Genomic DNA, 17,581 nt, shown 5'->3' on the forward strand with positions numbered 1-17,581 from the left:
CGGGTTTGGGAAAGGAAGATGGGAGCTTGATAAGTGCCTCAAGCTGGCAATGGTTAACCGTTACCCACATCCCTATGGGTAATTAATTACTCTATTAGGGGATGGGGATGCGCCAGTTTTAGTGCCCACAGGTTGGTGGTCAAATATCTTACCCAGCACACAAGATGGGGATAGGGATGGGATAGCATCACCCATACCCGTTACTCGCCAAATGCATGAATGGCTTACATGTGGACCGTAAAATTGGTAGACCCCAGGTAATTCTCTACGATACCCACCCGAATTTCCACCAATCCCGCCCTTTGGCTCGAAAAGCCCAATGAAATCGCTAACCTAGCGACAAAATATTATTTATTGTGTTAAAATTTGTTTTTTCTACTTAAATACTACAAAAGGTTGTTGTTAATTGCTTGTATGGTTTTCCTCATGGGGATGAAAAAACCTTACGGGGATGGGGATGCGAAACATTTTATCCCCGCGGGTGGGTATGGGGACGGGCACGGGGTGACTGTCGCGGGGACAGGGATGGGAGTCCAATAACCGCCCGAGTAATCGCCATTGCCAGCCAGACAAGTGCCCCCCCCCCCCCCCTCGGCGGCTAAATTAGTAAATTATCCATATAATAAGCATGCCGCTTCAGCGCGACATGCAGATCCCGCTAGTCATATTTGCTGTTTGAGCGGCAAACTATTCGATCGGTGCTATATGTTACAACCCGGCCTCAAACGTGTTGATTTTACGTGATTTTAGTCAAAGGTGATGGTTATATGATAACCTAGCTTGAATTGTGATGGTTTTGTGTAATATACTCGTTTCACATAGTTGGAAATTGTAGTCCGCATCCAAAAATTCATGGACGCCAGTAGACATCGAACGTTCGCTAAGATGGGTGGCATTCGCGAACGTTTTTGCTGGCAGTTTTTTTCAGAGACGCATGACATTTTCTGGAAGGAAGATTTTTTATTTTGGTAGAAACTGACACAAATTGTCATCTCCTATATCATCTAAAAATGCCGCCAAAAAAAGTTCGTTTGTCACCCCCTCCCCGGGAACGTTCGCCGGTTAGTATTTCAGAAATTCATAACTATGTCTTCACAACAGCGACACCGCTGGATGCAAAACTCGCCAGGGCAGCACCAATGCACAAGCACAACACGGTTATGCAGTAGCAGACGGCAACGCCCGATAAGATCAAGTCACCTAGAGGAATGTATCTGATGCACTCACACTTGTGATACGGGAATGTATCTGGTGCATCCACACTTCCGGTGCTTCCGATGCACTGATGCCATATCTTCCGATCACATAGAGCTGTCGGAGATAACACGCCTTGGACTAACATCAGGCCACGGCATCTTCCGCAGTCAACCGTTAGTCCTGCCAAACTCCACCAAACGGCGCACTGGTTTCAGTTCAACGGAGGTCCACATCACATTCACATGCGACCAGGCCATTCAACCAGCATTTTTCGTTGCCGGTCAAATGTTTCCTGAAGAACATATTACTTCCATCCATCGCAAAGCAATACAACAGCAGCATCTGCCAACTGAAGGAGCCGCTGGCCGAGGATTGGTACGTACAGTACAAAATAGAAGTAGAAGGGAACTTGGATCAAACGGATACAACTGCAATCAGGGTTCATCACGAAGGGGCCAAGTCTTGCAGATTCACACAGAAAGAAAGATGTTTCAATGACACACGGGAGAGAGACAGGGTAGCAGCAGGGGAGGAGGATTCCATGAGTGCTCTTCAGCAACTACGTCTACTAGTACGCTTCTTCTGGTTCGGGGCAAAGACAAGGAAACGAGAGCCGCATTCCTTACTACTAATATGCAATGCACAATTTCCTCCTCCCCGGTAAAAATAATAATACCACCGGACATGAACATCGGCTGGATCACTTGGCCATCATCACCTTGACGAACTCCTCGTAGTTGATCTGGCCGTCCCCGTCGACGTCGGCCTCGCGGATCATCTCGTCGACCTCATCGTCCGTTAGCTTCTCCCCGAGGTTGGTCATGACGTGGCGGAGCTCTGCAGCCGAGATGAAGCCGTTCTGGTCCTTGTCGAACACCCGGAAGGCCTCCTTGAGCTCTTCCTCCGAGTCGGTGTCCTTCATCTTGCGGGCCATCAGGTTGAGGAACTCTGGGAAGTCGATGGTGCCGTTGCCATCGGCATCGACCTCGTTGATCATGTCCTGGAGCTCTGCCTCGGTTGGGTTCTGCCCCAGCGAACGCATAACTGTTCCCAGCTCCTTGGTTGTGATGCAACCTGTCCATGTCCAGCACACAAGGGCAATTTCAGGTATGTTTCTGACTGAGTCGGTAATCACATTTGCATATTCAGAGTGAGCATATACTAAACACACAAAAAAGCTAATCAGACATGCACGCATGAAGCAACCACCATGTACAATGGATCAAACCTGCAACGTCCCTGTACTAGTACTTACACTATTCACCACTATGGTCCCAAAACAAAAGTTACTCATCAATTGCTGTAGTACATTCAGAGATGAAACCACGCTGTTACAACAATTGATTGATTCAAGTACTACTCCATATGCACCGAAGGCCAAATTAAAAGTCTGGGCAACCCCATCCGACACCAAACGATTCTCCCTGGTGCTGAAATTTGTATTATCATATAGCTGGATCTGGGTTTCAAACCCCTAAGAATTTCCAGCAGATCTGCAGATAGGATCCATGCATAATGAAAGCAGCATACAAAGGAGATGGTAGCAGACCCGGTGCCCCTGCCATGGCCAAGTTCAACCTATAAGCTATCGATCTAGTACGATTCAGCCGTTGCACATAAGTCAAACCTAAGCATCTGACATTGGACGGCCCTGACTACCCACATCCGGGTACTAGGATCTAGCGCTTCTCCACGTCTGGATCCGAGACGAAGTCAAATCTGATAGACCCAATCACATCGATTTGATGGCATAATTTCCACAGCAGTTACTACGCGAGATAGTGACCCGCAGCCGTGCACTATACGGCAGTAGAGACTACAGTAGGGCGGTGGCATGCCCGCGCCGCGATTTGCTTTTGCTTTCGATCCATGGAGTGAGTGACGCAATATGTGCGATCCTTAATCTTGCATTCCGGCTACTGTACGCCTGGGCGTAAATGTTCAGCCTCTAGTAATCTATCTAGTGTATCAGATGTCTACCATCATTCTGCCTGCGCCCAATTCTATGCTAGATCAAAGACAGAGAGTAGACATCGATGGTGAATTGATGTTCGTGTTTCTTCTTCTATCCAGAGTGAGACGGATCACAACAATCACAGCGTAAGAAGAAGAAGAAAAACAGGGAAGGACAGAAATCACTTACCGTCGCCGTCCTTGTCGAATAGGCTGAAGGCTTCCTTGAACTCGGCGATCTGGTCGTCGGTGAGTTGGTCCGCCATGATGCTACCTTCTCAGGCTCCTCTCGGCTTCTCGCGGCGAGCGCTGAAGGTGGAGGTGGAGGAGAGAGGGGGGCGGGGGGTCTCTTGTTTGACCGTACGGGCGGGGGAGAGGAGGAAGGAGGGGGCCGGGAGCGATTTGTGGCCTCGCGTCGGGGAATTTTGCCGGGCTTTATGCGCGCCCGCACCCCGTCCGGTCCGTTCCGCCGTCCACGCCCCCCTTTAACGTCGCGGACCGAATTACCCCCAACTGCACCCCTCGCCTTCTCAAAACAAGGCATCTAATTTTAGATCAACGTTGCTGCTTCTTATTTAACCAACATAGCTGGGAATGTCATCAGAAATTACAGGAAGAACAAAGTCTGGGGGAGACCCCAACCACACCCTAGTTAAATCATCTCCTACTCCTACTTTAGCAAACTTGTGCGCAACAACGTTAGCAGAATGACTGAACCCAGGCCACGCGATACTCGGTGCGCGTACCCAACATGTCCTTGATCTCTTGGATCCATGGCCCCACAGCAGCCAAATTCCTCTGAGGATCATTCAACATTTGCACAACTGATGAGTTGTCGAGCTCAAGATGGATTCTCTGAAAGCGAAGCTCAATCGCAAGCTGTAAGCCCCTTCTACAGACAAGAATCTCCACAGCCTTCAGGTCAACCATGTATTTAAGATACTGACTTGCTCCCGCCAAAAAAGCCCCACCGCAATCCCTAAGTACTGTGCCTCCACCTGCCTTCTCACCATTCCTCGCCACAGCACCATCTGAGTTCACCTTCACCCACCCTTGAGCCGGAGGCTCCCATTTCTGTACAACCCTTGGCTTAGGAACCTTTCCCGGTGCTTCATGTGCCTCCATTCAATCAGATGTGAGTAGACTGATTCCATGATTTCACGTGGAGAGGGGGGCAATCTTCCTACCGTCCCTCGCATCATTTCACGCCAGCCAAAGGCCGCAGGTAGCCTGCACCATCACCTCTTTTTCCTCATCAGTCGCACCGGCGAACCACCCAAGTAGCCAGCTAACGAGTTCATTCTGGGAGTCCATAGGAAACAGTAGGATTGCCACCGTGACGCCCTTCTCTGAATGCAGCGGTTGCTAGAACTATGATGAATGTTGGCATGCCCAAAACGTGTGAAGAATTGTCTCTTCACTTCCACATGCAACACAAAAAACTCACGGGTTGATCCGACGGCGGTGAAGCTCAGAACCCACAGCCAACCCATTGCGAATTAGTCTCCACATGTGAATTTTCGCTTTCCCCGGCGCATTCGTGCCCCAAAGATTTAGATATCTCTTATGCTTTTGGACCGAGCTTGACGAGTCTGGCTGTCCAGACCTCACACGTTTCATCGACATCGCCAGGTGATATGCTGATTTTACATTGAAGACACCATTCCTAGTGTAATTCCATGCCAGATAATCTTCAGCACCCAAACCACCAACAACAATCTGCAGTATATCTCTTGCGTCAGAAGGAGTGAACATAGCAGCAATCTTATCCGCATCCCAGCCTAAAACCTGCCCCGTCAGCAGGTCAGCCACCTTGGTAACGCCCTGCAGGAAGGATTGACCCAGTGGCCTTAAGCACCCTTGCCTCGGGATCCAGTTATCGTGATGGATGTTTTTTTTTGCAGGGATACTCGTGATGGATGTTGACAGAAGAGCCATGCCCAATATGCCAAATCAGCCCCTGATACGTCCATTTTGCATCATGTTTTCCTACTGTTATTTATAATGTTTTTATGCATAATAATGCCTTATGGAGTAATTCTAATGCCTTTTCTCTCATAAATGCAAGGTCTACACAAAGAGGGAGAATACCGGCAACTAGAATTCTGGACCTGAAAAAGCTACGTCAAGACACCTATTCTGCACATCTCCAAATAAGCTGGAAATTTACGGAGAATTATTTTTGAATATATGAAAAATACTAGAGAAAATAACTACCGGAGGGGGGCCACCTGGTGACTGATGACCCACAAGTATAGGGGTTCTATTGTAGTCCTTTCGATAAGTAAGAGTGTCGAACCCAACGAGGAGCAGAAGCAAATGACAAGCGGTTTTCAGCAAGGTATTTTCTGCAAGCACTGAAATTATCGGTAACAGATAGTTTTGTGATAAGATAATTTTTACGGGTAACAAGTAACAAGTGTAACAAAGGTGCATCAAGGTGGCCCAATCCTTTTTGTAGCAAAGTATAAGCCTGGACGAACTCTTATATCAAGCAAATCACTCCCGAGGACACATGGGAATTGTTGTCAAGTTAGTTTTCATCATGCTCATATGATCCGCGTTCGTTACTTTGATAATTTGATATGTGGGTGGACCGGTGCTTGGGTGTTGTCCTTACTTGGACAAGCCTCCCACTTATGATTAACCCCTCTCGCAAGCATATGCAACTACGAAAGAAGAATTAAGATAAATCTAACCATAGCATGAAACATGTGGATCCAAATCAGCCCCTTACGAAGCAACGCATAAACTAGGGTTTAAGTTTGTGTCACTCTAGCAACCCATCATCTACTTATTACTTCCCAATGCCTTCCTCTATGCCCAAATCATGGTGAAGTGTCATTTAGTCGACGTTCACATAACACCACTAGAGGAAAGAAAACATACATCTCATCAAAATATCGAACAAATACCAAATTCACATGATTACTTATAACAAGACTTCTCCCATGTCCTCAGGAACAAACGTGACTACTCACAAAGCATATTCAAGTTCAAGATCAGAGGGGTATTGAATATCATTAAGGATCTGAACATATGATCTTCCACCAAATAAACCAACTAGCATCAACTACAAGGAGTAATCAACACTACTAGCAACTCACAGGTACCAATCTGAGGTTTTGAGATAGAGATCGAGTACAAGAGATGAACTAGGGTTTGAGAGGAGATGGTGCTGGTGAAGATGTTGATGGAGATTGACCCCCTCTCGTTGAGAGGATTGTTGCTGATGACGATGGCTTCGATTTCCCCCTCCCGGAGGGAAGTTTCCCCGGCAGAACAGCTCCACCGGAGCCCTAGATTGCTTTTGCCCAGGTTCCGCCTCGAGACGGCATCACTTCATCTTGAAAGCTTCCTTATGATTTTTTCCAGGTAAAAACCCTTCTTATAGTATAAGATGGACACCGGGGCCTGCCAGGGGACCCAGAAGCCCTAGGAGCGCGCCCCCAGGCTTGTGGCCACCTGGTGGGTCCCCCTCTGGTATTTCTTCGCCCATTATTTTTTATATATTCCAAAATAATTCTTCGTAAATTTTTAGGACTTTTGGAGTTGTACAGAATAGGTCTCTCAGATTTTCTCCTTTTCGTTCCAGAATTCCAGCTGCCGGTATTCTCCCTCTTCATATAAATCTTGTAAAATAAGAGAGAAAAGGCATAAGTATTGTACCATAATGTGTAATAACAGCCCATAATGCAATAAATATCAACATAAAAGCATGATGCAAAATGGACGTATCAACTCCCCGGCGCTTAGACCTCACTTGTCCTCAAGCGAAAGCAGAAATCGATAATCATGTCCACATGTTTAGTGATAGAGGTGTAGATAAAATAAAATACGGACATGAGGGCATCATGATCATCTTTAGAACAACAACATATATTGTCATATAATTTCTTATGCTAAAGTAAGAATTCATTCACAAGGTAAAGTATGAATCAAAAAACTTCATTGAAAACTAACAAGCTTTGATCTCAGTCATTGAAGCAATTGCAATTTATCATAATATCGAAAAGAGTCAATGTAAGAGCTTTTGTATAGCAAGCCCACATACTCAACCATCTTTTAGTCTTTCACAATTGCTAACACGCATGCGATACTTATGAGATCAAAGCCTCAATCGGACACACAGAAAGTTAGGGGCTTTTAATTTCGCCTCCCAACCTTTTACTTTGAGGGTAATGTCAACAATAATACTTTATGATAATCTACATCCGAGTGGATATATATGTTTCCCCAACATATAGTGCTTGCCAAAAAGGAAAAGTGTAAAAAGGAAAGGTGAAGATCACCATGACTCTTGTATAAAGGTAGAAAGTAAAAGTGAAAGATAGACCCTTCGCAGAGGGAAGCAGAGGTTGTCATGCGCTTTTATGGTTGGATGCACAAAATCTTAATGCAAAAGAACGTCACTTTATATTGCCGCTTGTGATAAAGAACTTTATTATGCAGTCCGTCGCTTTTATTTCTTCCATATCACAAGTTCGTATAAATCTTATTTTCTTCACACTAAAAGATCATACATATTTAGAGAGCAATTTTTATTGCTTGCACCGATGACAACTTACTTGAATGATCTTACTCAATCCATAGGTAGGTATAGTGGACTCTCGTGGTAAAATTGTTTTAAGGGATGTTTGGATGCACAAGTAGTATTTCTACTTGGTGCAAAAGATTTGGCTAGAATAGTAGGGGAAGCAAGCTCAACATGTTGGAGGATCCATGACAATATAACTTCTATTCGGATATAAGAAAACATAATCCATTATGTTGTCTTCCTTGTCCAACATCGACCTTTTAGCATGTAATATTTTAATGAGTGCTCAGAATCACAAAAGATGTCCAAGATAGTATATTTATATGTGAAACCTCTCTTTCTTTATTACTCCCTATTATTGCAACAATGACCAAAACTATGTTTGTCAACTCCCAATAAATTTTAGTCAATCATACTCTTTATATGTGAAGTCATCACCCTCCATAAGATCATTATATAATATTTTTACTTTTTTATTCTTTTCTTTTCTCGGGATCATAGCAAGAAAGAAAAGCCCTCAACTCAAAACTACTCTTTATTATATAACTCACGGACCCGATACATAGATAGATCACAAAGCGAAACTCAAAGACTAAATCATACTAAAAAAATTTATTCTACTAGATCAAGATTTAACCAAAAGGATCGAACTAAGAAAAACGATAAAGGTAAATATGTGATGATGATACAATACCGGGACACCTCCCACAAGCTTGGCACAAGCCAAGGGGAATGCCCATACCCATGTTCTCATGTCTCCTTCTTCGGAGGTGATGGTGGTGATGAGGTTGATGATGTTGTGGGCTTGTCCTCCGTCTTCCAAGGCATAGGTTCACCATCGTAAAAAGATGAACGAGTCTCCGGGATCCTCAAATCTGCATCCAAACTCATCCTCTTAAATATGTATTCATACTCACAGTTTTGGTTTTGCAGGTCATAGGTCCGGGCTTGGATATGCTCGATTTTCTCATGAAGCTTGAAGTTGGCCTCCCCGATTTTCTTGGCGTCCAGCTTGTGGTCACGGGTAAATTCCGTGATCATGGAGTGATTGGCGTTGAGTCCGCATTCCACCATCCCTTGGCACTTGAAGACTTGTCTGCACGCTTCCGGTCCTCTTTGGCCCTTGAACATCATGGATGTGCAGCACCCCCTCACGCATCTCAATGGTTTGAGGGTGTTGCAGCACCTCCGCATGTTAGGGGTTGATGACCTTCTCGAAGAACTTGTCCTTTGGAGCGTTTGGGGACATCATAGCGATCTAGATCTGTCAGAAAAACAACTCAAAACAAGAACAGAGGATTTTGCCGTGGTAGGGTGGTCAAAACCTTCGGGAGATTATATAATGAATTTTTACCGACCACAATAAGTATTCTGCAAGAAAACATGATCCGGAGGGCACACGAGGTGGCCATAAGCCTGGGAGGCGCACCCAGGGGGTAGGGCGCGCCCCCAAGGCTTGTCGCCTCCTCGTGCACTTTTCGGACTACGTATTGTTTTCCTATTTTTTTAAAATATTTCAAAACGGAGTAAAATTGCTATTGGAAAGCTTTTGGAGTTGGTTTACTTACCGTATGACATACCTATTCCTTTTCGGGAGTCTGGAATGCTCTGGTAAGTTTCCCTTATGTACTCCTCCGGTGTTATGGTATTAATAATATTGGTTTAAACATTTATGGGAGTACCTGAGATATAATGTTTGATTCTTTGCCCGTTTACCACCTTAGGGCTATTGCCTTCGGCGTTGTTGATCTTGATTGCACCGAAACGATAAAATTCCTCGACAATGTAAGGCCCTTCCCACTTAGAGAGAAGTTTTCCTGGAAAAAATCTTTCTTCTAACGACCATCGGTATTTTACTTGGTGCTATATTTTTATTCGTCACATATCATGAGTTTTGCTTGGAGCGTCTTGTATGATTTGAGTCTTTGCTTGTTTTTCTTTGTAGTTTTAGTCATGAATCCTTGCTGGACACACCTATTTGAGAGAGCCAAAATTATGTCATGACTTGTTAGAATTGCTCTCTATGCTTCACTTAAATCTTTATGAGCTATGGAATTGCTCTAGTGCTTCACTTATGTCTTTTTGAGCACGGTGTGCTTTATTATTTTTTAAAGAAATGCTCTCATGCTTCACTTAGGTTTATTTGAGAGTTAGTAATTTTTTTAAGAAATTCTCTCTTGCTTCACTTAAACTAGCGGTGTGACCCGCGCATTTGCGCGGCTAGGTGCGATAAGTCTTGTATGTTTTCACTTCGGGATGTTGGTGTGTCATTACAGTCTTGTATGTTTTCACTCTGGGATGTTGGTGTTTCATTACAATATATATATATATATATATATATATATATATATATAGGATAATTTTGTCAATAATCATTTGATATTTTTTTCTGCCAAGTATTTGCCATCACGTAATGTGTTATTCAGTTTAAGACATTTCTTGATTAGTAAAACACATAACTCAAACTATAATAAAGTTGAGATCAACATATCTTTAAAATATGATTGGAACTTATGCGCAAGGACCATGGTTAATGACGTACAAAATCATAGACTTGTATCCAAATCTCCATCTATGTCTCTTGCTCTTCCATCCCCGTGGTATCTATCTTTGGTACTGAACCTTGATGACTTAATGCATAAACCATGTGTGCTCCTTCACTTGTTTCATCATTGAGTACAATGTAGTTGCATTTTTGGGTCGATGTACTGCCCTACTTTCATAGGCTTCCTTGTGTTCTTATATTATGCTTGTTGTATAGGTGGACTTATTCAACTAAGGCAATGTAGTTATCAGCTCATATTCACTGGAAACCGCTCAAACATTTAGTCCCACTCACTCTTCTGATTGTGTTATTTCTTATCATTCCAATTCATTGAAAGTAGCTTATTACATACTTGAGATAATTTGTTTCTTCATATTGTTACTATTGTGCAACACTACTTTGCTTGCTATTATGATATGCTCGCTCCAGCACATCGTATATTGGTGCCAGTCACACGATTATCCGTGCCTGATGTTGCACGTACCTAGAAGGCCCTCACGCATGTGTATACTTTTTTTTCTGGTGCGCCATGCTTCTCCTATTGTGAATTATGTCAACGAACAATAATTCACATGCGTTGTAGTTATATGCAGTTCCACCTCCCATTTTTTGTACTGCTTAACTCATATATATGCTAATCGTAATTCAATCTCCTGAATTTTATTATTATTCTTTGGATGGGATCGCAAATGACCATACCATGGTGGTCCTGAGGAGGGTCTGCTATGATGGGAAATGTGATAGAGGATCTATAAATTAGTTGAAGTGAGCCTTATTTAGTAAATGCTGAAATATGTTATTCATAGAATATAACCAACCAGCTTTGTTTGGTGTTATCTAACTTTCAACATTACGTCAAGATCGTAACTAGTTTTTTTTGGCATATTTGATATTGGTTTTATCATATTAAATATTTATTGGTGCAAAGCAATGTAGCCGTCGACACTAAGGCATTAGTTCTGATTTCATGAAGCAGGCTCTTGCGACATATGTAGACGACTTATGAGTATGTATATGGGTGTGTATATGTCTGTATTATCTATACATGGTATTTTCAAAAATACATATTTGTACCTTTTTATCTGATTTTTATTCTCCTTACACAGTTGCACTCCCACTTGGTTCATTTTTTAGCATGCCTCGTGGTAGTGTTTAGCCCCCTTTACATTACTAGTCAAGGTATACGTGCAATGCACATTAATTTGGAAGTATATTAAGTGCACGCGGATATTAAGTAGGATATTATTTGCGTGTTATTATGTGATTATCACTATTTTTGGCATGAAATTAACTGCACGCTAAACGTGTTGAGCGCTCGACATTGAAGCAGTCTAGGTCGTTAGATTGACATGATTTGATGGCCGAGATTAATTGGATCTGCCCATTTGAGTCTTTTTATACTGGTATAGGTATAGATATAGTTATAGATGCATGTATACCTGCACCTGCACGGTTAGGTTGGTGCAAATTCTTCTTTTGCTTTCCTTTTTGTTGGATCTCTTATGAACATTTGTATTGGACGTGATTGCCTTACTGGGAAAATATTATGGATTTTGCAAATAACTTATTATTGATTGATGACATCAACTGTGATGTCATGGATGCCTATTGGAACCGGATTGCGCCTGATTATCTACTTGTACGTGGCGTGTAGAAGTCCCTCCGGATTTAATTTTTGTACATGATTGCATGTATTTCCGTGTTTTGCAACATAGGCTGAGTTTAGGCTAGAATCTGAACTTTTTTGTTTATATTTATCAAACATATCAGTTCAATTTACCATATGTGTGCCCGGCAAAAAAAAAAGATACCATGTGTGCTGTAACGCCCACGATGCGGCTATATCTCCCACGTGTCGAGGCACGACTTAGAGGCATAACCGCATTGTAGGTATTGTCGCAAGAAGGGTCATCTTCACACAATCCCATGTAATGAACAAGAATGGGATAACGAGAGTTGGCTTACAATCGCCAATTCACACAATACATAAATTAATTCATACATCATCCAAAATCCACACATAGACCGACTACGGTCAAATCCAAATGAAAATAAGATAACTCAAATGCTAGATCCCCGATCGTCCCAACTGGGCTCCACTACTGATCATCAGGAAACGAAACATAGTAACGACCACGCTCCTCGTCGAACTCCCACTTGAGCTCGGTTGCGTCATCTGCACTCGTATCCTCGGCACCTGCAACTGTTTTGGTAGAATCTGTGAGTCACGAGGACTCAACAATCTCACACCCGCGAGATCAAGACTATTTAAGCTTGTAGGAAAGGATGGGGTAATGAGGTGTAGCTGCAGCAAGCACTAAGCATATATGGTGGCTAACAAACGCAAATGAGAGCGAGCAGAGAAGCAATGCAACAGTCGCGAAGCTAGAAATGATCAAGAAGTGATCCTGAAACTACTTACGTTCATTCATAACCCGAACCGTGTTCACTTCCCGGACTCCGCCGAAAAGAGACCATCACGGCCACACACACGGTTGATGTATTTTAATTAAGTCAAATGTCAAGTTCTCTACAACCGGACATTAATAAATTCCCATTTGCCTCATAACCGCGGGCACGGCTTTCAAAAGATAATACCCTGCAGGGGTGTCCCAACTTAGCCCATTATAAGCTCTCACGGTCAACGAAGGATAAACCTTCTCCCGGGAAGACCCGATCAGTCTCGGAATCCCGGTTTACAAGACATTTCGACAATGGTAAAACAAGACCAGCAAAACCACCCGACTGTGCCGACAAATCCCGATAGGAGCTGCACATATCTCGTTCTCAGGGCACACCGGATAAGCGAAGCGTACAGGTACCAACGTAACCCAAGTTGCCAAGGGACGGTCCCGCACGGTGCTCTAGTTTGGACCAACACTCAGAGGAGCACTAGCCCCGGGGGGTTAAAATAAAGATGACCCTCGGGCTCGCGAAAACCCAAGGGAAAAAGGCTTCGGTGGCAAATGGTAAAACCAAGGTTGGGTCTTGCTGGAGGAGTTTTATTCAAGGCGAACTATCAAGGGGGTCCCATAAATCACCCAACCGCGTAAGGAACGCAAACTCAAGGAACATAATCCCGGTATGACGGAAAACTAGGGCGGCAAGAGTGGAACAAAACACCAGGCATAAGGCCGAGCCTTCCATCCTTTACCAAATATATAGATGCATTAATTAAATAAGAGATATTGTGATATGCCAGAATATCCATGTTCCAACATGGAACCAACTTCAACTTCACCTGCAACTAGCAACGCTATAAGAAGGGCTGAGCAAAAGCGATAACTTAGCCAAACAACGATTTGCTAGGAAAGGATGGTTAGAGGCTTGACATGGCAACATGGGAGGCATGATATAGCAAGTGGTAGGTAGCGCAGCATAGCAATAGAACGAACAACTAGCAAAGCAAAGATAGAAGTGATTTCGAGGGTATGGTCATCTTGCCTGCAAGGTTCTCAGAGTTGTCGAAAGCTTGATCCTCGTAAGCGTTCTCAACAGGTTCCTCGTAAGCGTTCTCATCTCCCGGCTCTACCCAAAGCAAGAACACAAGCAAAGGACCAACAATCAATCACGGGAAAAGCACAAGCAACATGATGCAATACATGGCATGATATGCGAGATGTGATATGCAATGCATATGCGTGCTCCGGAAGGGAAAAGATGAACAAGGCATCAACTTGGCAAACCAAGTATGCCACTGGAAAGATGAGATGATTTCGGTCGAAATCGATATAAAGATCACCGGAAACGGATGCACGGTTTGCAAATGGCACGCAAAACAATGACACAATTCTGCGATTAACAGCATGATAGCACTTAGAATACATCAAGTAACTATGCTACAGCACCCCAACATAGCAATAAATCATATGGCAGTGATCTACAGGAGATGCTTGACAAAAGATGAACACTGAGCTACGGCTAGATCGCAAAATAACAGGTACAAACAAGCATGGCAAAAGTGCAAAAGATATCAGTTTTCCAGACTTAGTGAAAATACTGAACATGGCTGAAACAGCATCAGGTAGCAATGTTCAGAGCAAGCAAAGCACATGCTACAGGAACTTATCATAGAAAAACAAGGCATGGCATGAATTTACTAAAAGCATAGAACAAAAGTCCCTTAGTGACCATGAGCCAAAAAGGATCAGAAGATATGATGGCACCCATGTAAACATAGCAAGTTTCGCTAACAGGTTTCAGACTTGGCAGAAAACAGAACATGGCATTAACAGAAATATGAAGGCATCTTTGTGAGCTCGATTCACTCATCACAAAGCAATGCATGACAAAACAAGCATACCTACAGCAAGATGGCATGTTCATGAAGCTAACCATGGCAAGAGCAAGTTCATAGCATGTATGTATCAACTACAACAACCTTGGCAAAATTGAATACCATGCTAACATTCTGCCAGGAACATTTTATAGCAAAAGTAGAGCAAGATTAAGACATGCTAGGGCACTCCATAAATGCAAACAGGGACATGGATGGATAGAGCACATCTATATGTCCAAAACATCCTTACTGAACATACCCAAAGGAAGCATAGATCTCACTGTGGCAACATGGATACATGGCATAAAAATATCAGCAGGGCAATGACGGTGAAATTGCTAGACATAGCAGAAACGGATTCAACATGGCATCTTTACAAGCTTGTTTAACCCACTACCAGGCATGTCATGGCATGGAACAAATTCTAGCATGAAGCATACATGAAAATGAAGCTATCCATGTGCAAAACAAACACATAGCATATTTGCACGAATATACACATACAAGACAAAACAGCAACACAATGTAAAATGACATGATCGTGAACTTGCTCAAATGCAGAAACTAATGTCACCACTGGATGGTGGGATTTTTCTACCCCAAAAACATATATAATATGTCTAGGTAGCAGTAGAAAAATCCCCACATTTATGCAAAAAAACAAATACTGCCTAAAATGGAAACCTCGGCATATGACAAATCTGGCATGTGCCAAATTTGGAATAAAACAGAAGACGTGAAGGAAAACTAAATGCACCCAGGCTATACCCAACCATTAGACTGACTGGTAGGGCCGTGGGCCACATGGCTGGGTGTGTGTATGACCGGTGGGACCCAGGCGTCAGTGACACAACAAAAAACACAAACCACAAAAAACTGTGGAGAGCCTGGGATTCGAACCCAGGTCTCCAGGTTGCAAACGTGGGCAGGCTACCAGTTGGGCTAGGACGGGGCTGCTGGTTTGGTAAGGGCTCGGCTCTAGTTGAAGCAACGTGAGGCTTATACCGGCCCCTTCTCATCTGCAGCAGAGAAGACGCCGACGGTGCGTGCGGGTAATGACGACGACCACCGGAACCAAGGGCACCGGCGGGGGTACGGGACAGGCCAGAGCGGTATGCGCACGCGGTGCTGGAAGGGAACGCGCGTGCATGTGAAGCAACTGCGGGAGTTGGCGCGCGGGGTGCTCGAGCTCGAGCATCTGCTCGGCTCGGGATGCGACGAGCACGGCAGGCAGGGGAAGCAGCAGGGCACGGCGCGGGCAGGCTGTGCACTGCGGGTGCGCGGGCGAGCAACGGGGCGCGGCAACGGGAGCTCGGGCGTGCGCTGCAACTACGAGCGACAGCTGCACTACAGAACACTCTGGAGCGCGGGGAGCACGACACGAACATGGCCGGAGCGGCGACTACGCGAGGCTATCGCGAGAGGAGGATGGCGGGGAAGATGCTCGGCTCACCTAGCGTCCACAGGACGTGTAGATGTGGCCGGGGTGTCGACGGAGGAACGACGGCGAGCTGACGAACGAGGTGACGAGCTCTGTCCCGAGAAGCAGACGTAGCTGAGGTAGTCGAACTTGGCGATCCCAGGCGAGGAAGAGGACGACGGGGACGTAGTCGACGTCGTGGAGGAAGACGGACGTGCTTGGCGAGGCGGAGGTGGCCGGAGTGCACGCCAGCGACGTGGACGCGCTCTCAGGCGCGCTCGGGAAGCGGCGAAAGCGAAGGATCTGGGGGAGTTTTTCTCCCCTGGCGGCGGCGGAGGATGGAGAGGGAAACCCTAGGGGCTAGGTGCGGACGCCGAGAGGGGCTTAAGTAGGCGCGGCGCGGCTAGCTGGCTCGCCACCATGGCCATGGCACGGCGAAAAACAGAGGAAGAGGAAGGAGAAAAGGAGGCGGGTGTGGCTGCCGCTCTCGCTGACGCGGAGGACCCGCTTGTCCACGTGGATCGAGTGAGAGAGAGGGGTGTGCGGCGCTCGGGTGAGAAAGGGGGAAAGCAACGTGCGCGCGGGCTGGCTGGGCCGGCTGCTAGAGCTGCTGCTGCGCTAGGCTGGGGAAAGAGAGGCCCAGGTGAGCCTTTTCCTTTTATTTGCATCTCCTCAAACAGAAAAACCAAATGAAAAAGGCCAGGTACAAGGAAGAGGGATTTGGGAAATATGAAAATATTCCCATGCTCCTGATATAATGTTATATTTGAAATAATTGCCTTGGACAATTTTGGAGGTGGAAAAATAAAACAAGTTTGAATATAATTCAAACTTGAGGTATTTTTGAACCTAACCAAAACAACTACAAAAGATCTGACATTTGCAGAGAGGTTTAGGGCGAGATGCTTGAAATATTGGGGAAAAGATGAACATTAATGGAGGAGGGTAAAATGGAACTTGCAAAAGAAAGAAAGAGAAGGAGAGGTGGTGATGCATGAAGGTGGTGATGCATGGATCACACATAGGTCATGCAACAACATATCATGCATGCATATCATGGAAATGCAAGTAGACATAAACACAACACAACATTGATATGCACGTGATGCAAACATTTGATGGCTAAAAGGAATATGACAAGAAGCACAAATGCAATATGACAAGGTAAGCATGACAATGAAATGAGTAGACCAACATAACAAAGCAAAATGAGACCAAAAGATGGAACCCCGAAAAGAATTGGATGGAGATCAACATGGATATATTGCCAAATATGGAAGTTTTACATCTGGGGTGTTACATGTGCATGCACGTTAATATGATTTTTTTTAACCTATACACGTTAATATGTTATACGACCCTAAAAAAATATGTTATACATGGAAACTTTTAAGTGTTAGACATTATTGTTTTGATCGAACATGTAAATAACATTGTTTTGTCCGCCCGCACAATTGCGCTGCTAGAATGGATATATTTTATATTTTTAATAAATGTTATTTTTCTATTTTGCATAACCGCATGGACTTGCATTTTTTATGACATTGTATGGAAGATCTTCATATGCAGTCTTCCTCTTCATATGATTCTTTGTGTTTCAGTTATCTCCACCTATTATTTTAGTTTGGCGGCATTTATTTTGTGCGATTG

At 44.3% G+C, this 17,581-nt stretch overlaps 1 protein-coding gene across 1 annotated transcript; it reads right to left on the minus strand.

The window, feature by feature from the left end:
• Positions 1-1,637: 1,637 nt before the first annotated feature.
• LOC123097630 (calmodulin-1) lies at positions 1,638-3,640 on the minus strand. The gene is made up of 2 exons (XM_044519422.1): positions 3,341-3,640; positions 1,638-2,271 (listed from the first exon to the last, which is right to left on the minus strand). Exons 1-2 carry the CDS (start codon positions 3,414-3,416, stop codon positions 1,898-1,900), a joined length of 450 nt encoding a protein of 149 aa, XP_044375357.1. The 5' UTR covers positions 3,417-3,640; the 3' UTR covers positions 1,638-1,897.
• Positions 3,641-17,581: the final 13,941 nt, after the last annotated feature.

The sequence above is a fragment of the Triticum aestivum genome, chromosome 4D (genome assembly GCF_018294505.1).
Source record: "Triticum aestivum cultivar Chinese Spring chromosome 4D, IWGSC CS RefSeq v2.1, whole genome shotgun sequence".
Taxonomy (NCBI): domain Eukaryota; kingdom Viridiplantae; phylum Streptophyta; class Magnoliopsida; order Poales; family Poaceae; genus Triticum; species Triticum aestivum.

What these genes read in the sequence shown, in the direction of transcription:
- LOC123097630 (XM_044519422.1), bottom strand. Translation starts at nt 3,416, where the DNA reads ATGGCGGACCAACTCACCGACGACCAGATCGCCGAGTTCAAGGAAGCC. An exon ending in ATTCGACAAGGACGGCGACG is followed by an intron (nt 2,272 to 3,340) that starts GTAAGTGATTTC and finishes GGACATGGACAG; the next exon opens with GTTGCATCACAACCAAGGAG.